The sequence below is a fragment of the Teleopsis dalmanni genome, chromosome 2 (assembly GCF_002237135.1).
Source record: "Teleopsis dalmanni isolate 2A chromosome 2, ASM223713v2, whole genome shotgun sequence".
Taxonomy (NCBI): domain Eukaryota; kingdom Metazoa; phylum Arthropoda; class Insecta; order Diptera; family Diopsidae; genus Teleopsis; species Teleopsis dalmanni.
Genome location: NC_051847.1, coordinates 26,308,347 through 26,328,309, shown reverse-complemented (window position 1 = coordinate 26,328,309; position 19,963 = coordinate 26,308,347). Strand labels below are relative to the sequence as shown.

The 19,963-nt window shown below is 29.9% G+C and overlaps 3 protein-coding genes and 2 pseudogenes across 3 annotated transcripts; 4 read left to right on the top strand and 1 right to left on the bottom strand.

Moving 5' to 3' along the window:
• LOC119674178 overlaps positions 1-2,529 on the top strand; it is a 10,796-nt pseudogene extending 8,267 nt beyond the window's left edge.
• Positions 2,530-2,595: 66 nt separating this feature from the next.
• Positions 2,596-3,854, bottom strand: LOC119677871 (proteasome subunit alpha type-6-like). The gene is made up of 4 exons (XM_038089427.1): positions 3,601-3,854; positions 3,287-3,463; positions 3,072-3,227; positions 2,596-3,011 (listed from the first exon to the last, which is right to left on the bottom strand). Exons 1-4 carry the CDS (start codon positions 3,674-3,676, stop codon positions 2,686-2,688), a joined length of 735 nt encoding a protein of 244 aa, XP_037945355.1. The 5' UTR covers positions 3,677-3,854; the 3' UTR covers positions 2,596-2,685.
• A 1,796-nt stretch (positions 3,855-5,650) lies between these two features.
• On the top strand, positions 5,651-6,856 carry LOC119677866 (hydroxysteroid dehydrogenase-like protein 2). Its single transcript, XM_038089421.1, has 4 exons — positions 5,651-5,793; positions 5,861-6,024; positions 6,080-6,293; positions 6,359-6,856. Exons 1-4 carry the CDS (start codon positions 5,780-5,782, stop codon positions 6,819-6,821), a joined length of 855 nt encoding a protein of 284 aa, XP_037945349.1. The 5' UTR covers positions 5,651-5,779; the 3' UTR covers positions 6,822-6,856.
• Positions 6,857-9,240: 2,384 nt separating this feature from the next.
• On the top strand, positions 9,241-10,573 carry LOC119677858 (hydroxysteroid dehydrogenase-like protein 2). The gene is made up of 4 exons (XM_038089415.1): positions 9,241-9,351; positions 9,419-9,582; positions 9,638-9,851; positions 9,917-10,573. The coding sequence occupies exons 1-4, from the start codon at positions 9,338-9,340 to the stop codon at positions 10,377-10,379; spliced, it is 855 nt and encodes a 284-aa protein (XP_037945343.1). The 5' UTR covers positions 9,241-9,337; the 3' UTR covers positions 10,380-10,573.
• Positions 10,574-11,451: 878 nt separating this feature from the next.
• LOC119674176 lies at positions 11,452-12,493 on the top strand (annotated as a pseudogene).
• The last annotated feature ends 7,470 nt before the right edge of the window (positions 12,494-19,963 follow it).

Here is a 19,963-nt window from a genome sequence, read left to right as displayed (position 1 = left end):
CTTATTGGGCTCTGTGCAAATTTGAGTAAATAAATTGAGGTAAATTGAGGGAAATAGTAAATTATGGCATTTGTTGGTATTTACCAACATTTCGAGTAGAGTAAATTAGATAAAAATCAGTTAAATTAGGCGTTACCATTGTGCAAATTTTATTAGATGTTTAATAAATAAACAAACAAATTTAAAAACTTTTAACCAAAAATAATAAATAAGTGCAAGAATTAAACAAATAAATATTTACATAAGTACAGTGCAAAAAATCCCTAGGAAATTTCCATTTGCTTTACCTCAATTTACTTAAACTCGCACACGGCTTAAAATGTAAACAAAACTCTACAACTAGAAATTTTAAAAGCTTCTTCCCAATCCCTATATAGCTTGTGCTAATATAAACGACAAAAAGCTCCATGTTACTAAGTAACTTTGTAAGTAAGTAGTGGAAACGTAGTATAACGTTATTTCCGCAAAAATTGTTTATTTAATTTCGATAAATGTGAGGTCTGAATACAATACAAAACTTAGCTGAACAAATATTTTTTACTAAGTCTGGCATCACTTCATCGTGGAAAATATTCCGTTTTAAAAGAAGGCGCAATTACTAGAGTTTATTATTAAATGGTTTTGAACTTAAAGCAAATTTGGTTTATTAAATTTGGAAAGAATTGTAGCCGAGTAAGGATAAATTTGATTATAAATAATATTTGATTATAAATATCACATGCGAATCGTTTTAAACTTAGCAAAAAATACCTATGCAAGGTAAGTAAGAAAGTAATCAATTAAATTCTATTTAATAAATTAAATTATTTCTAGACTTGTATTTACGAAAATAATGAAGCGAACAAAATCATCTAATATCACGAAACCACAAAAAAAGACTAAATTGCTCAATAGTACCGAAACTTCGGTAAAAAAAATAACAACAGAGGACGCGACAACATCCAAACTGAACATAACAGATTTTGCCGTCGCAGTGCAAGAACAAAGATTATTGACGGCAGAAAATATAATTGAATTCCCATTTAAGAAAAAAAGAGTACGTATTTTAACAACAGTTGAAGAAGTTAAAGAACATACTACTGGTGGAATTCTTTATTGGATGTCAAGAGATGCACGGGTTCAAGACAATTGGGCTTTGTTATTTGCACAAAAATTGGCACTTAAAATGCAATTACCACTAATTGTGGCATTTTGTTTGGTACCAAAATTTTTAAACGCGACTATAAGACATTATAAATTTATGCTAGGGGGTTTAGAGGAAGTAGAAAAAGATTTGCAAGAGCTTAATATACCATTTTATTTATTACTTGGACCTGCAGCGGAACATATACCAAAATTTGTAAAGGAATTTGATATCGGTGCTGTGGTTTGCGACTTTGCACCATTGCGTGTACCACGAAAGTGGATAGATGATGTTAAAAATTTATTACCTAAGGATATTCCATTAACTCAAGTTGATGCACATAATATAGTTCCAGTGTGGATAGCTTCTGATAAACAAGAATACGCAGCGCGAACTATACGTAACAAAATAAATTCTAAACTTGGTGAATACTTAACAGAATTTCCACCAATCGTTAAGCATCCTTATGATGTCAAACAAAAACGAACCACAATTGATTGGAAAGATGCATATGCTTCCTTGAAATGTGATATGTCCGTAGATGCTGTAGATTGGGCTAAGCCAGGATATAAAGCAGCTTTAAGACAATTGCAGGAATTTTGTACTAAACGATTACGCATTTTTAATGACAAACGTAATGACCCAACCCTAAATGCACTTTCAGGATTATCACCATGGTTTCATTTTGGTAAACTAAAAGTATAACGACAAATTAGTGTTAGAACATAATTGATGTTTTATTTATTAGGTCACATATCAGTTCAACGCTGCATATTAGAAGTAAAACGGTACTCTACTCAGCATAAGGCTTCAGTTGATGCTTTTTGCGAAGAAGCTATTGTACGCAGAGAATTAGCTGATAACTTTTGTTATTATAATGATAACTACGATAATATAAAGGGATTACATGAATGGGCACGTAAAACTCTTGATGAACATCGCAAAGACAAGCGGAGTTCACTATATACTTTATCGGAATTTGAGCAGGCTCGTACGCATGATGACTTATGGAACTCTGCACAGTTACAATTAATCAATGAAGGCAAAATGCACGGTTTTCTACGGATGTATTGGGCTAAAAAAATACTTGAATGGACAGAAACTCCTGAACAAGCCCTGGAATTCGCAATATTGTTGAACGACAAATATAGTCTAGATGGACGCGACCCCAATGGCTATGTTGGTATGTGTTAAATATTTTGTAAAATATGTTGGAATTCAATTAGGTTATAATTTTAGGATGTATGTGGTCTATTGGTGGTGTGCATGATCAAGGATGGGCGGAACGGCCAATTTTTGGTAAAATACGTTATATGAATTATCAAGGCTGCAAACGTAAATTTGATCTAAAGGCTTATGTCGCGCGCTACGGTGGCAAAATTCATACAAAAAGCACATAAAATAAAAACTGCAAAACAAAATTTTAGATGCGTAATTGTATATTGAAAATATTAAATCTTTGCGTATTTGTTTTTGCAGACACATTTATTAAAAATTATAAATTTTACTTTAGACCACTGAAACTAATAAAGTTTAAAACTTTAATATATATACTTTTTGTTTTAATCTTTTTCTGCTATTTTTGTTAGGTGATCCTCAATTTCTTTTTCATCCAATGTTCTGAATTGTGGATTGTCCTTGCTTATTACACCGATTTCAATACCATTTGGTTTAAAATCAACTGCTAAAACATTAGAGAGACACATAATTGCCAATTGAATCGTTTTTTCTTCAGAAAGGTTATTTTTGTATTTCTTCTCTAAATAACTATTTGCCTCAACCTGCTTCACACCAACGGAGACCGCACGGAAGCCGCAAAAGTAACCCGCAGGATCAGTTTTGAACACTGCAGGTCCTTTTTCTTCATCATAACCAATGACAATCATACCTATATAAACAAAAGTTTTTAATTTTTTAAACTATAAAAAATTTTTAACGAATCACTTACTGCAGCCAAGTGGACGCATTTCGGCATTTTGAGTGTAAACTTGATTCATGTCAGCCACACGTCTGCAAACCACATCAACTGGCATTTCATGCCCATATTTATAACGCCAGTGAGCAGCTTCATGACGAGCCTTTTGTACCTGCGAACGGCTGTCAGCTGTAAAAAAAAAAAAATGGAATAACACTAGATCGTGCATCGTATAGCTGAAAGCATACCTATGCGTCCTGTCATCACACAACCAATTTTACTGGTAATTTTAAATATATGTGTAACAGTTTTTGGATCAATCAATTTATCGGTAACCTTCTTTTGTGTTGCTATTACAGCACAGTCACCACTCTTTAGAGCCACTGATGTAATACCCTCTTGGTTGATAGCTTTGAAGGCATATTCTAAAATTTTCAAAATATATAATATCAAGTTATTTCCACCTTATTACTCTCAAATGTAGCAAAATAAATTTTTAAATTAATTGAGTGTAAGAAATATAACACCAAGAATTTGTATTCTCGAATGTATTGTTTCTTACCAACTTGATAGAGACGACCCTCTGGTGAAAAAATAGTAATATGACGATCAAAGCCGGCTGAACTTCCACGTGACATATTTGCTGATTTTCAGTTGTATAATAATATACTTCGATATAATTACGTTATATTATTAATAAAATATTAAGAAATTTGTTATAAACTGACTTTATGTCCGGTATGTGCACAAACAAATGATATTTAAAAGCATCAAATTCACACAGTCATTCCATGAAATGTCACACACAGCTTTTCAGTGATGCCAATACTTCCACTTTTTGACTTTTGTGTGAGAATTTACTTATATCACCAGAGAATATATTCTAGGACACATAATTTTTAAAACTCAATACGTAAACGTAACAATTTACTTATGGAGAAAAAGTCGCTACCAATATTAGGGACATGTTATAATTGCAGTCACATCACGGCGATTGTTGTTGCTTTTAATCCAAAATGTAGTGAGCTGTCAGTGTCAAATTTTCATTATGCATTGAAAGCAACAACAATTAAACGTAAAGCAACAGCTAAATATTTACGTAAAGCAGATATAATGGCAGATGCAGCTTATGCTTTGTTGTCAAAGAAACCTGACAGTTGTACTGGAAAATTTTTAATTGATGAAGAAGTGGTATTGCAGGCTGGAGTTAAAGATTTGAAACAATATGCATGTGTTTCAGAAAATGCTGATATGTTAACTGATGACTTTTTCTTGGAACCTCATAATTCTAAACTGTAATATTGTGTATTAAATAGATAATTTGGGAAAATGTAGATCTTGAATTGGAATAATTGGTTAAGTTGTTAGAAGCGAAAACAGATTTTTTTAATTAAAGTTTTTATAAGTACTTTGTTAAATCAATTTTACTGATCTACATATATTATTGCTTTACAGTATTTGAGTATTACCATGTACTTAGATATGAAATATAATATACTTAAATATAAATATTTTGATCGAATAGTTCACATGTTTGGAATATGCGCGTTGGTCAGCCGTTGCAGCCCTTCACTTTTCTTAATTGCGTTGAACATGGAATGACACAATCTTACAATTAACTGAAAACTTATTATTAAAATTATTAACATTTTCAAAAAAAGTGGTCAAGCTAATTACTTGGATTTATAATAGTAAATATGTGTAGTTTTCTTTACTGATAGTATCACTTAGTTAAATTTATTGAATTGTTCAATTTCCTGCATTCTTCCCAATAAATGTGTTCCTTTGCGCAAAAATTAGAACCAACTAGTCAAAGTTTTCATGGCTGTTGCTATTTTTAGTTTTCGTGCACAAAATTCAAGAAAAACAAACTACATTGAGACAGATTTGAAATAAATTCACTTTTCTGGAGATTGTCAGTTTTTATTCATTATATATTTGCTAGTAGAAGTAACAAGAAGTGGAAATTAATACGAGCTTACTCTACATATATTTTGTGATTGGTAGCGCGATAATTACGGTGTATATGATTGAAGAAGCTGATTACATCAAAGCCGAGTAAAAAGTATTGGAGTACTACATAACTGAGTCTTAATCTTGAGAAAAGACACTGATGCGATTAATGTCAAGTTAATGGAAATGTAATCGGACTGATGGTAGTTTCTTGCCGTTATGCTTACGTTTAGATTTAATACAGTCGCGATCGACTTTACATTGAAAATGGTGAAAATGGTGAGACTTTACATTGAAAATGGTGAAGTTTTTCCATGTAAGCACAAACAAATCTCGAAGACGGATGTGAAAACAGATCGAATTAGTTGCTCATAGCAAAGGAACTTGACTTTATGATGTCATTTTTTGTTCTTTTCTCCCAGTTTTTAAAGATAAAAGCCGAGAATACATCATTTAACAATTACACGCATTCCATATTACAATCAATATCGTCTTTTATAACAAGTGACTTTTATTACGATATATGCTTCGACTAGAATCAGGCACGTGATATGTTACATATTGGAGTAATTAAATGAAATGTTCTCATTAAAGAAATTAATTTTACTTGGCAGCCCTGTTAATACAAATAATAATGTTTTTTTTTTCCAAAACAAATATTTTCCAGTCGGTTTATTTATATTGGGAGAAGATAATTTGATTGTTTTTAAAAAATTTCAGTTGATAATGATATTAGAATTTTGACTTTGTACCTTTTCTATGCAGAAATAGTTGAGAACGAAGACCAAATGGAGAACACCGGGTAAAATTCTTTTTAATACAAATGATTAATGAAATTAATATTTTTATTTTTAAAAATAATTTTAAAGAATATTGAAAGGAAAGACCATTTTTATAACTGGTGCTTCTCGTGGCATTGGAAAAGCAATTGCTTTGAAAGCAGCTAAAGATGGTGCAAATATAGTTATTGCAGCTAAAACAGCAGATCCACATCCTAAGCTACCAGGCACAATATATACTGCAGCTGAAGAAAGTAATATTAAATTATTTTGTGTGATATTTTTAATACTGTTATTAATTGAAATTAGTCGAAAGAGCTGGCGGAAAGGCTTTACCTTGTATTGTTGATGTTCGAGATGAAGAACAGGTAAAAAAAGCAGTAGATGCAGCTGTTGCGAAATTTGGAGGTATTGATATTTTAATAAATAATGCCAGTGCTATTTCTTTAACCCACACATTGGACACTGATATGAAACGATATGATCTTATGCATAATATTAACACAAGGGGAACATTTTTAGTGTGAGTGTTAAATAAAAAATATTACTAATTAAATTTATTTAACTAATTTATAATTAATTTGTTAGTTCCAAAATATGTTTACCGTATCTACTGAAAAGTAAACATGCTCACATACTCAATATATCTCCACCACTTTCTATGAGTCCTAAATGGTTTGGTAACCATGTTGCTTATACAATGGCTAAATATGGTATGTCTATGTGTGTATTGGGCATGGTGGAGGAGTTTAAAGACATGAATTTAGCTGTTAATGCTCTATGGCCGCGTACTGCTGTGTATACAGCTGCAACTGATTTTGTAGCAGGACTAGAAGGTGTAAAGTATACACGAAAAGCAGATATCATGGCAGATGCTGCGTATGTTTTATTGTCTCAGAAACCTAATAGTTGTAGTGGTAAATTTCTAATAGATGAGGAAGTTTTGTTGGAGGCTGGTGTTAAGGATTTTAAACAATATGCGTGCTTTCCAGAATATGCTGACAGATTAAGGATAGATTTGTTTTTGGAACCGCAACACTCTAAATTATAGTTTTAAAATATGATATTTAAAATGCATATTTTTAAATATATACGTCCTAACTTTTAAGGTTAAGGTTTAAGAGTAAACAAGTTTTTTTATATATTTATATTTAAAAAAAATGCATTAAGTTAAATGCAAATATTTAACATCCCACAAGAGAAATTTACGCCGGAACAAATTTTATCATTATCAAATTTTTATAAGTTTAAACTAAACATTATAAAAACAAAGAGAAACAATTCCTACTTTAGGAAACGTGGTATATTACATGATAAACCAGTGATTTTTTATGGTAATGTCAAGGAGTTTACGCGATCCAAAAGATTATATCAATTTTTTCGCGAATATTATATGAAATATAAAGGAACTGAGAGATTCGTGGAATTCTATTTATATATGTGAAAAGCGGTGATATGATCCAATTTTTGCATATTTATTTCAGTTAGATGGCAGCCATTGGAAAACAATGCGACCTAAATTAACTCCATTTTTTATATCTGGATAAATGCTCAATATAGTAGTCGACATCGCTACTATATTTGTTTTAGAACAAATGCTAAGTTCAACGAATATGGATGATGGGTCTCATTGTGATAATCTTGTGATACGGCACATAACTGATGTGATTGGAACTGAAATGTTGCGTGTAACTTAAACTGTAACAGAAGATTACGAATTATGAATTTTGAGAAATTGGTCAAAAGGTTTGCTATTATAGATATAGTCGGCCTATTGTGTCATTAATAAATTTATTTCCAAATTTGTTTCAAAAACTAGGAGTTAAAACTGTTATTGAAGAAGTTTCTCAATTTTTTTTCGTGTTGTTCGTTCAACTGTCGACTTCCGTATGTGTTCGGCAGTTCCATTTTTTATGCGCCAAACTGCCGAAGACAACATTGTGTCTAATACAAAATATGTTACTGCAAAATAAAGTTCTGTGATTTTGCCATGGGATGGTATACACTTTGATACAAATATACATCTCTATCCCCAACAATTTGATCCTAAACAATTTACGAAGACGGAACTCCAAAATCATCGAATGGCGTGGTTGGGTTTTGGGAAATGACCTCGAGCATGTCTTAGTTCAAAATGTGCTGAGCTACAGGTCCTGATAGGTTTATCTTCATTACTTAAAAATTTTAGATTTTCTCCCACAAAGAAGACACAAATACCAATGCAGTTAATATGTATAAATTCTTTCGTGGCTCTGAAAAGGGAAAGTATGTGAAAGTAGAAAAATTGTGAATGTTGTTTTAAATATCGATAAAATTTTTTTAGAAATGTCGTTGATGTATATGAAATTAGGAATCTATTTTTATAAATAATTGTTAAACACATTAAAAAGTATTTAAGTAATTTTAAAACATAATTAATTGTTTTTCTTTAGTTTGCAGTATTTATACTTTATTAAGTGTAACTATGTGCCACAACAGAAAAAAAAATTTATTTCAATGTTTTGGTGTTGCTATCCGACCCTATTCTATAAGGCGATAAACACAGATATTTATTTTGGCTCAACATTTTTAACTCCCGCCATTTTTTGAAAATTGTCTAATGCAGGGGGAAAAAAGGTGATCAAAGTTTTTTGTATCAGTTCTATTTTTATTGCAGATTTACTTATGCTTTGTCATTTTTAAGTTTTTTTATAAGTTCGACTACTTCGTCTTACTTAGATAGTAGCATAAAAGGTTCAGCAGTACAAAATTCATAACAGTTCCTAATATTGTTGAAAATAGAGTGAATCCTTTTGAAATTACTCAAAATAATGCTTATTTTATGCTTATAGAGGTTAAGTCGTTGAAACCTTTGTAATACAATCCATTACAAATAATAATGTAAACAGTTCAATTAACAATTTAAACAAAATATTAATAGTTATGATAAGTATAGTTAATATTATATTATATTTAAGAGAAAGCTTCAAGCTACACCTGAAGCGATATACGAATTTTTTTAAAGCAAAAACCATTAAATCATATAATTAAATAAATCAAAACAACTGTTTGATTATTGATGTAATATTTTTATTTCAAAAAGACTAAATGATTCAAATACCACATACAATCAACAAATAATGTAACAAAATATTTTTTGCCTTTTGCCTTTCGAGAAAAACTCAATAAGATTAATGTGTAATCATTTGCAATAAAACATGACATATAATTTACTGACATTATTATTTAAGTCAGTTAACAAAGTTAATCGATATTAAGCATAAGCATAGTTTAAAAAAATAGGATTTCTGTGCTGTTAGTAAATATTAGATATTGTGCTTTGCTTATAGAAACGACAAAATTATATTCTTGTATTGGTGCATAATTTTTTACACAATGTTTTTATAAAAAAAATTCCATATTACTTGGCAGCTCTGTCACTACAAAAAAAAAACAATTTTTTTTACAACAGCAAGTTGATTATATTGGAATAAGATTGTTTTAATTTCATAAAGTATCTCAGCTGATAATGATAGGAGTTTGACTTTGTACCTTTCTATGCAGAAATAGTTGAAGAACGAAGATCAAATGGAGAACACAGGGTATTATTCTTTTTAACACAAATGATAAATGAAATTAATATTTTTACTTTTAAAAACAAAATTATAGAATATTGAAAGGAAAGACCATTTTTATAACTGGTGCTTCTCGTGGCATTGGAAAAGCAATTGCTTTGAAAGCAGCTAAAGATGGTGCAAATATAGTTATTGCAGCTAAAACAGCAGATCCACATCCTAAGCTACCCGGCACAATATATACTGCAGCTGAAGAAAGTAATATTAAATTATTTTGTTTGATATTTTTAATACTGTTATTAATTAAAATTAGTCGAAAGAGCTGGCGGAAAGGCTTTACCTTGCATTGTTGATGTTCGAGATGAGGAACAGGTAAAAAAAGCAGTAGATGCAGCTGTTGCGAAATTTGGAGGTATTGATATTTTAATAAATAATGCCAGTGCTATTTCTTTAACCCACACATTGGACACTGATATGAAAAGATATGATCTTATGCATAATATTAACACAAGGGGAACATTTTTAGTGTGAGTGTTAAATAAAAAATATTACTAATTAAATTTATTTAACTAATTTATAATTAATTTGTTAGTTCAAAAATATGTTTACCTTATCTACTGAAAAGTAAACATGCTCACATACTCAATATATCTCCACCACTTTCTATGAGGCCCAAATGGTTTGGTAACCATGTTGCTTATACAATGGCTAAATATGGTATGTCTATGTGTGTGTTAGGCATGGCGGAGGAATTCAAAGACATGAATTTAGCGGTTAATGCCTTATGGCCACGTACTGCTATACAAACGGCTGCAATTGATTTGATATCAGGTCCAGAAGCAGCTAAATATTCACGTAAAGCAGATATAATGGCAGACGCAGCTTATGCTTTGTTGTCAAAGAAACCTGACAGTTGTACTGGTAAATTTTTAATAGATGAGGAAGTGTTGTTAGAGGCCGGAGTTAAGGATTTGAAACAATATGCATGTGTTCCAGAAAATGCTGATATATTGATTGAAGACTTTTTCTTGGAACCTCACCATTCCAAATTATAGTATTATATATACAAGTGAAAATCGGGGGTGTTGGTATTCTGGGGATAACATTTTGTTTTATTAACATGATAATTATGTAAAATTAATTTGAGAATAAACTTTTATATATGTACATTCTAATTAAAAACTGAAACATGCAGTATCATATATGTATGAACTAATAGCAAAAAATAACAGGATAACAAATAAAATGATGACCGTTATATTATAATATAAATTAAATTATAAATCTAATCTAATAATTATTTAACCAAATTTTTAAGTCTTATTCCATTTTTCTTGGTTATAGTACAGTACTACGTCGATTAAGGGCGTAATCCTGAATAGTAAATTTTCCGGATTAATTGTTATATATAGATTAATTTTTATAGATTAAATTCGCTATATATTTAGATGAAGCAAAAAATTAAAGCGATAGGAGGCTATTGTAAAATCAACGGTCATTTGTAAAATTAGACGTTTTCATCTTGTAATCTGGATAATCGAAAGAAAAGTTTCAATTAACTCTTTTTTCCTATTTATTGATTCTACACAATGGTTAGATTAAGAATGTAACCCAATTACTGATATATATATACATATAAATATATATATATATAATATAAATTTTTTTTTACTAAAAGACAGGAATTGATGGTTTAACTATTTTTAGTTGAACAGTATGCGATCATTTATATCATCATTTACTTATATGATTATTTAAGAAAAGTTTAACGATATTTTGTAGAAATTGAGAAGATATTTGGCAAAAAAAATAAAACATTAAAAAATAAAAATATTTGTTTTGTTATTAAATATTCGATACTGTGCGTTGTGTACAGTAAGAAAAAAATTTCGAAGGTTGCGTAGGACAATTTTTATATAAAATGTTCCCATTAAAAAAGACCATTTCATTTGGCATTCCTATTATTAAATACAAAAAAACAATGTTTTTTTCAAAACAATAATCTTCCAATAGGTTGATTGCACTGGAATAAGATTGTTATTTTTAATAAATACTTCAGTTGATAATGATGTTAGAACTTTGACTTTACACCTTTCTGTACAGAAATAATCGAATAGCGAAAACTAAATGGAGAACACCGGGTAAAATTCTTTTCAATAGAAATTAATAATAAAATTAATATTTTTATTTTTAAAAATAAAAATGTAGAATATTAAAAGGAAAGACCATTTTTATAACTGGAGCTTCTCGTGGCATTGGAAAAGCAATTGCTTTGAAAGCAGCTAAAGATGGTGCAAATATAGTTATTGCAGCTAAAACAGCGGATCCACATCCTAAGCTACCAGGCACAATATATACTGCAGCTGAAGAAAGTAATATTAAATTATTTTGTGTGATATTTTTAATACTGTTATTAATTAAAACTAGTCGAAAGAGCTGGTGGAAAGGCTTTACCTTGTATTGTTGATGTTCGAGATGAAAAACAAGTAAAAAAAGCAGTAGATGCAGCTGTTGCAAAATTTGGAGGTATTGACATTTTAGTAAATAATGCCAGTGCTATTTCTGTGACCCGGACATTGGACACTGATATGAAACGATATGATCTTATGCAAAACATTAACACAAGGGGAACATTTTTAGTGTGAGTGCTAAATAAAAAATATTACTAATTAAATTTATTTAACTAATTTATAATTAATTTGTTAGTTCAAAAATATGTTTACCTTATCTACTGAGAAGTAAACATGCTCACATACTCAATATATCTCCACCACTTTCTATGAGTCCCAAATGGTTTGGTAACCATGTTGCTTATACAATGGCTAAATATGGTATGTCTATGTGTGTATTGGGCATGGCGGAGGAATTTAAAGACAAGAATTTATCTGTTAATGCCTTATGGCCACGCACTACTATACAAACGGCTGCAATTGATTTACTATAGGGTCCAGAAGCAGCTAAATATTCACGTAAAGCAGATATAATGGCAGATGCTGCGTATGCTTTATTGTCAAAAAAGCCTGGTAGTTGTACTGGAAAATTTTTAATTGATGAAGAAGTGGTATTGGAAGCCGGAGTAAAGGATTTGAAACAATATGCATGTGTTCCCGAAAATGCTGATATGTTGATTGAAGACTTTTTCTTGGAACCTCACCATTCCAAATTATAGTATTACTTGTACAAATGAAAATCATATGGGGTGGGTGTTGGTATTCTGAGGATAACATTTTGTTTTATTAACATGATATTAATGTAAAAATTAAAGAAGCAATTGTATTATTTATAGAATATAAAAACTGAAATATGTACTATCATATAATAGTACATATTTCACAAGTAAAGAGAATGACAAATAAAATGATGAGCGGTATATTATAATATAAATTAAATTAGAGATCTTATTATTTTTTAAACGAATTATTATGTTTATATTGCGTGATCGGAGCACAATGCTACCTCAATATGAGCATTCTAAAAACTCAACCCATGGTTGTGTATTTAGATGAAGTAATAAATCAACGGTGCTTTGTAACATTAGGGAATAATTTAAATATTTATTGAGTAATTAAAAAAATATTTCGATCATCGTGTTTCTATTCATTTCTTTATCTAATTTTTGATTTAATGTAATGGGCAGATTAAGAATATTATGTGTATTCATGATTTGTAACTTTTTGTTAGCTGAAAAGTTTGGGAACAAACCTATAATTTACTAACATAAATAATTAAGAAAAGTAAATAAAGCAAGATAATTGATAATTAAAATATACAAATATTTGTTTGCACTGTTACTAAATATTCGATACTGTGCGTTATGTACAGTATAAACAAAATTTCAATTTTTATCTGAAATGTCCGTTTCAAAAAAATTCATTTAATTTGGCACTCCTGTTATTAACTCAAAAAAATTTTTTTAAAGCAGAAGAAAACTATTCTTTAATTTTGCAGCTTAACATTCAGAAGCATGCAGTGTTTAACTTTAACCCTCATACTATGTTAAAAAAAAATTACGTATATTATGTTTGGGTCATATCATGACCCCATCTTAGTTTCATTAAAGAAAAGCCATATACATTCATATTTTATGATTATACATATTATTTTTTTTAATTAAAAAAGGAAATAGCCTATTAAAGCTTTTTATTGCTTGTGATCGATGCAAAAAGTTGTTGTGATCGTTTTTGTTTCACGATGTGTAGGACAAACGAACTTATGACATACATTACACTTCGTATGGGTTTTCTTCTCGTGTTTAGAAGGGCATAGCTTACATCGTTTTCTTTCACTAGAACGTAATATTTTTGGCGGTGGTTCTAAGGACATAGATGGTGTCTCATATTCATGTTGAACATTACGAACTAAAGCGGCAGAGGCTTCAGACCTATGCATATGATTGCGCTGTAAAATACACGGTTGAACTAGACTTTCTCCCAATTCTTGCAAAAAAATCCGACGTTTACATAATTTTCTGCTTTGCCAATTTGGATTGATCTCTGTCCACAATATAAATGCATTTAGAGCGGAAATATCAATTAGATTAGAAAACAAAGCGACTGGCCAACGGTTTGTTTTACGTTTACATGAGTACGTGCGGACCATTTGGTCCATGGTGTCAACTCCACCTTTAGATAAGTTATAATATTTTATTACCTCCGGTATTTTTTTTGAATGTTCTTCTAAAATTTTTCCGTTATGATGCAACGTACTCAGTAAAGTAACTATTTTATATCTCTTCGGCACATATTGTACGATTGTCTCTTTTTCATGAAAGAAAAACTTGCTAGTATAGATGGGTAGTTTTCGTAACTCTTTTACTGTGCAGTGAACCGGTAAAAATCTTTTATTCTTTCGAACAGTGCCAACTAAAGTAATTTTTCGCTTTAGTAATTCCTGTGCCAAATTATGACTCGTAAAAAAATTATCGGTTGTTACATTTCTACCAGTATATTGTGACACTAGGTCTAAAACTACTCGTTCACCTTGATTTCTTTCAGGCAAATCTGAAGTTTTTCCAAGGTATATTTGAAATTGTAGACAAAACGCAGTTGCAGAATCAGCTGCTATCCATGCCTTCATTCCATATTTACCTGGTTTACTGGGCATATAAACTTTAAATGGGCATCTATCACGAAACGGAATAAGTTGTTCGTCAACGGTAATATTTTCATTGGGAACGTAAAGTACTTGTAAATTTATAGTCCACTTTTCATAAAAACTACGAATTGGTGCCAGCTTGTCTCCGCGGACTTGTGATCTTCGGGCTTGTCTATTATCAAATGCAAGGACACGAGAAATAATTGTAAAACGTTCCAAGGTCATAACAGCTCTTAACAATGGACGGCCATGATTTTCATTCCACAAGCAACTAATGCTTTCACCATACGAACGATAAACACCTGCAAATATAATAATTCGATGACTCGGTACAGGGTATACGAATATGCAGAACACCAACCAATAAGCATCAGTAAATATGCATCAAATTCTATTTTGTCCATACAGTGAAAATTTTCATATACAGCATTGCCTTGCATATTGCTGTAACGAATTATTTCTTTCTTCATGGTTGTAGTTATGTATAAGTCAAACGAGTCTCTTATTTCGGAGATTCGTTGAACAGCATATGCTGTTACACCTGTCCTTTCATGTATCACATTTTCATTTGTGGCTCGAAGTAATTCTCTTCCATTTGGTGGTATGGTGGTCCACTTTATATTACCATCTTTACAAAAGTAATTATTTTGTTCAAGAGGAATCTCTATTTCTTTACTCAGCTCTACATCTGTATCCATGTCATCCTCTGATAAGTTCCGTTGAAGTAGCTCTGGCTCAAAGTCTGGATCACCATCATCACTTGCTTCGTCGTCACAATCACTCAAAAAAGCGACAATTTCATCATCCTTCAGCGTCTTAAAAATAAAGCACAAAAATTATAGATTCTTGATAAACAGATTATAATTACATGTAAACTTACTTCCATTCCGATCGACATAATTTATTGTAATTTATTAGGTTTATATGAAATTAACTTGCGAACACTTTATCAAAATACCGTTTTGACATGAAAGTTACATTAGCGCGGGAAAAATTTGTTAGTGTTTTTATCTTAATAAATAGTGTTGCCAATGCGCTTTTTAGAAGCCATATAATTAGTATTGCAAATAATGAATAAAATAAGGGGTCATAAAATGACCCAAACATAACATGTGCATAGTGCTGTATTTAAATGACTATCACACAAATTTTGTTCAAGTTGAGTTAATTTTATGAAATAATATTAAAATTTATACACTGAGGCGAAAAAGTTTTAGAAAATATGCTAAACTTAAAAAATTATTACAATTTAAAGTCATTTTGGGTCATGAAATGACCCGAACATAGTATGAGGGTTAAATAATGCAAAATAATAGAAAAACCCAAGTTGTGAAAACAGTAATTTGACAGTCAAAAAATGATGTAGGATTTGTTTTTGGCATATTTTGTGTTCTTCTTTCAATAATTTTATAATTTTTTTTTATATTTATATTCTTAATATAGTAATTAACAAATATATAAAATAAAAAATATATACATATGTATACTAAAACAAGAAGTTGTCTTTTTCTGAATAAGAAATTAAAATTTTCAATTATTTTCAGTGTGAAAACTCATTCTTGACAAACTGTATATATATTATATATGTATATATTATTATATATTATTAATTTTAATTTAAAATTTTATATTAAGCTTCAATTAATTAAAATAACATAAAAAATAAAATTTTTGTTGTTGTAGTTAAATACTGTTCGAAAAAACCTCTATATTAAACTTTAAAGAAATTATTACAATTTAAAATAATAATTTGATTTTTAAAAAGGCAAAAGATATTCGATAAAAATATTAAGATATTAAAATATACTTTACTCGTTTGAATATTTCTTCTAGTTATATAAATGCTTCTTCAGTAGTGGAAAGACTTCTTCTAAAACAGATTAATGACTTTTGAGAAATTTATTTTTAACAACAAAGCGTATTACAAATTTAATGTAAATGTTCTTAACAATATTTGTACGTATTGTTAACAATAGTATTGGAAGGAAAGACTTCTTTCTTAACGTCTTCACTGCGCGTTTCGAGGTTATTTGATCAATTTTCAATCTACTGATTTTACAGCGATCAAAATAGCATAAAAATGGTACGTTATGTACAAATATGATTGGATTAAACAGTTAAGTTTATAGTTCTTAAAAAGTCTACTCAAAACTATAGCAAAAATAGATGCTTTTAGCGAATAGATGACTTTAATAATAAATAATTTATTTTTTCGCCAAGTATAATTTTTAACACAAAGTTTGGGCTTCCGTTATTTTTTTAAATCATTCATATTGTCCATCATATTCGTGAGGTGGAAAAAATTAGAAATAGAAAACACTTAACTTTACAGTATAACTTCATATTTTTAAAACGATATACCTACGTATAATACTCCATCCTCGTTATGCAAAAACCACGCTATACAGAGTCCCCGTGGCCCGAAAACCACGTCATACAAAAGTCTCATTTAATAAAAACTTTGATTTATGAAAACCTCGCTATATCAAACTCTTCTTATCCTCGTTATACAAACATTTCATTATATACAACCCTTGTTATATGGAAATCGTGTTTTATGAACATTTCAGTATATGGCAATATTGTTTTATAAAAATCTTATTAAATGGAAACTTCGTTATATGGAAATCTTGTTTTATAAAAATATCATTTTATGAAAATCGCATCTTATAAAAATGTGAATATATGGAACCTTCTTTATATGGAAATTGATTAAAACCTCTTTTAATGAATTGCTCCTTACACGAAAATATTGTCTTATAAACGCAAAGAAAATGATATTTTCGTTATACAAAAATCTTGTTGTATGAAGATCTTGTTGTATGGATATCTTATATTATGAAAACTTTGTTATCTTTATCTTTGTTATCTTGTCTCTATGTAAAAAGACATTTGGAAGCCTTGTTATATGTAAACCTTGTTATGGAGGAACATTATTTGGAAATTTCATTTTTTAGAAACTCAGTTATATGAAACCTTTTAGGGATAGACCTACATACAAAAGTTGGTATAATATTTGTCTATACCAACAATGTTTAAAGAACAGAAAACCTTTTACTTAATTCATAAAAGTAACCCGGAAGTATCTAAAATAATATCGATGGGCCACTAGAATATATGAAGGCATTAAGTCAGGCTAGACATGCCCTAGTGATTCTGTTGTAGAACATTTGTATTGTTGCTCGAAGAGAAGACACCGGAACACTTGCTTTGTTTATGTCAAGTTTTATATAGAATTAATCTCAAGCTTCAGGGTGTCCCATTTTTTAATTTAATGCGATATTTGTAACATTTATATTGGCCAGATACTTGCATAGATAAATGCGTTTACCTGGTTCTAAGATGCTCAATTTTCTACCCATAATTAGGAATAATGTGGAATTACAATGACTTTTTTAGCTATGTGAGAAAAGTTGGAACCTCTTTCCACTTCATCTATCTAACTACCTAGGAAACCACATTATATACAAACCTCTTTATACAGAAACTTCATTAGATAGAAATGTCGTTATACGGACACCTAATTATATGAAGAGGGCCAATGGCCTACCTATAAGCTATGGCTACGAGTGCGATATCTTGATTAAACAAATTAAATTAAATTATTTAAATTTTTAAATGCTTATATATTTTGTATTAATGTAATTATTTAACTAAATTTGTACTTATTCATTCTAATATGATAAATAAATATCATTACTCATAATCTTACACTCCAACATATATGTTACATATATGTACATACATATGTATATGTATATTACTTAAGCTCGTAGTTGGTGGTCTGAAAATTGCATAAAACAATTAAAAAAATAAAAACAAAAACAAATTGTTTACATTTTATTTACTAACACAGCTTGATAAATATTCGATCATACAAATATATCTAATCCCTCAACAACAGTAGTTATTTGTGAATAAAACCAAGTTTTACGTTTTATCGAAAAGTCTTGCTCCTTATCGCTTACTTGAATTTTTCTGTCCAGTAAAGAATATAAATATTTATACAAAGCCTCACAATACTGAATCTTTTGCTGGTATATGCAATTATATACACAGGGATCTAGATACATTATTTAAATGCAAACGTAAACAATTATTTGATTTCTAAACTCAATTTTTCATAATTTTATTAATGTCTGGTTTTAAAAAAGTCACGCACTTTATTTTATAATTGTTAAGATTGTATTTCATCATCCAATCTGCTGTGTATGTTAATCTTATTGGAAGAAACAGACGTACAATTAAAAGTCGAATTCTAAAGAATTCTATAAACAAATTGCTTTCAATGCATACCTACAACGACTCATAAATCCAAAACAGAACAGAGATATATTCGTTTCAAATTACAAAATAAAAAATAAAGACGTGTAACTAAAACAATAATTAAAGTTTAAGATAAAGATAATTATTAGATTAGATAATTATCTTTCAAATAATCAAAAAGATAAAGAAAAATTCCTATATATTTCCTCCTAAAAATTGCTCTCATGAATTTTCTAGGAATTAAAATGCAGATATTCTTATTGTTTTATGGAAGTATAGTAATGCCGTTTAGAACCTTATCTTTCATATTTCGGATAACTATTTTGGTATTTACTGGCTTTCCTATACTATATAGCCTATGCTTAATATATATATATTTTTTTAAATTATTATTAATAATATTAATATTAGATATATACAAGTCAGCTGCTCCAACTAAAGAGAGATCTGCTCAGTGCTACGGTATCGGTGCTGACGGGTCATTGTTTAATAGGGAGGCATGCTATGAGACTGGGTCTTCCTTATAATGACCTTTGTCGCGGTTGTGGCTCTGAGGACGAGGAGGAAACTGTGTTTCATCTCATGTGTCAGTGCCCATCTTTAGCCAGAAGAAGATCAAAAATCTTGGGGGCCCCTTTTCTGACCGATCTGACTGATCTCTCATCCTACAATGTGAGGGACCTAGCTAGATTCATAGAACTGTTTTCTTTCACCTAATGGGGGAGTCGTTGCCTCTCTGTTGGGCGTTGGTCGTATACAGATCACCTTATCTATATACGAACATCGCTCTTTCCTTGTGGTACCACAACGGGCCTTTATTTGTGCTTAAGTGGGCTTTTTCTTGGTAAAAAGGGCCGCCACTCCAACCAACCAACCATATTAGATATAATTATTTTATTTTGTTTATTTAGTTTGCTTAGTTTCTTAAGCTCAATACTGTGGAGTGTTCATATATATTTACTATCTTCAAGTAGTTTCGAAACTCTTTCTCTCACATGTTTTTATTTCTAGATACAATATATGTGAATGTTTATAAATTTTACACATATTATATTGAGTATTATGGCATTAATAGTAACTTCTCATTTCTTAAAGTAATAGAGAGGTTTTCGAACAGAAGTGAAACAACAACAAAAGTATATTTTTAAAATTTTTTTAATTAATTTAAAGTAATACCTTAATAGAACAATGTGATTTTTCTCAAGATTCTGACAGCCTCTGCAGAATACTTAATACATGAATCATCCACATATACAGATAATATTCAAATAATAAAAAG

What these genes read in the sequence shown, in the direction of transcription:
- LOC119677858 (XM_038089415.1), top strand. An exon ending in ATATACTGCAGCTGAAGAAA is followed by an intron (nt 9,583 to 9,637) that starts GTAATATTAAAT and finishes AATTAAAATTAG; the next exon opens with TCGAAAGAGCTGGCGGAAAG. An exon ending in ACAAGGGGAACATTTTTAGT is followed by an intron (nt 9,852 to 9,916) that starts GTGAGTGTTAAA and finishes TTAATTTGTTAG; the next exon opens with TTCAAAAATATGTTTACCTT.
- LOC119677871 (XM_038089427.1), bottom strand. Translation starts at nt 3,676, where the DNA reads ATGTCACGTGGAAGTTCAGCCGGCTTTGATCGTCATATTACTATTTTT. An exon ending in GGGTCGTCTCTATCAAGTTG is followed by an intron (nt 3,464 to 3,600) that starts GTAAGAAACAAT and finishes TGAAAATTTTAG; the next exon opens with AATATGCCTTCAAAGCTATC. An exon ending in AATGCGTCCACTTGGCTGCA is followed by an intron (nt 3,012 to 3,071) that starts GTAAGTGATTCG and finishes TTGTTTATATAG; the next exon opens with GTATGATTGTCATTGGTTAT.
- LOC119677866 (XM_038089421.1), top strand. An exon ending in ATATACTGCAGCTGAAGAAA is followed by an intron (nt 6,025 to 6,079) that starts GTAATATTAAAT and finishes AATTGAAATTAG; the next exon opens with TCGAAAGAGCTGGCGGAAAG. An exon ending in ACAAGGGGAACATTTTTAGT is followed by an intron (nt 6,294 to 6,358) that starts GTGAGTGTTAAA and finishes TTAATTTGTTAG; the next exon opens with TTCCAAAATATGTTTACCGT.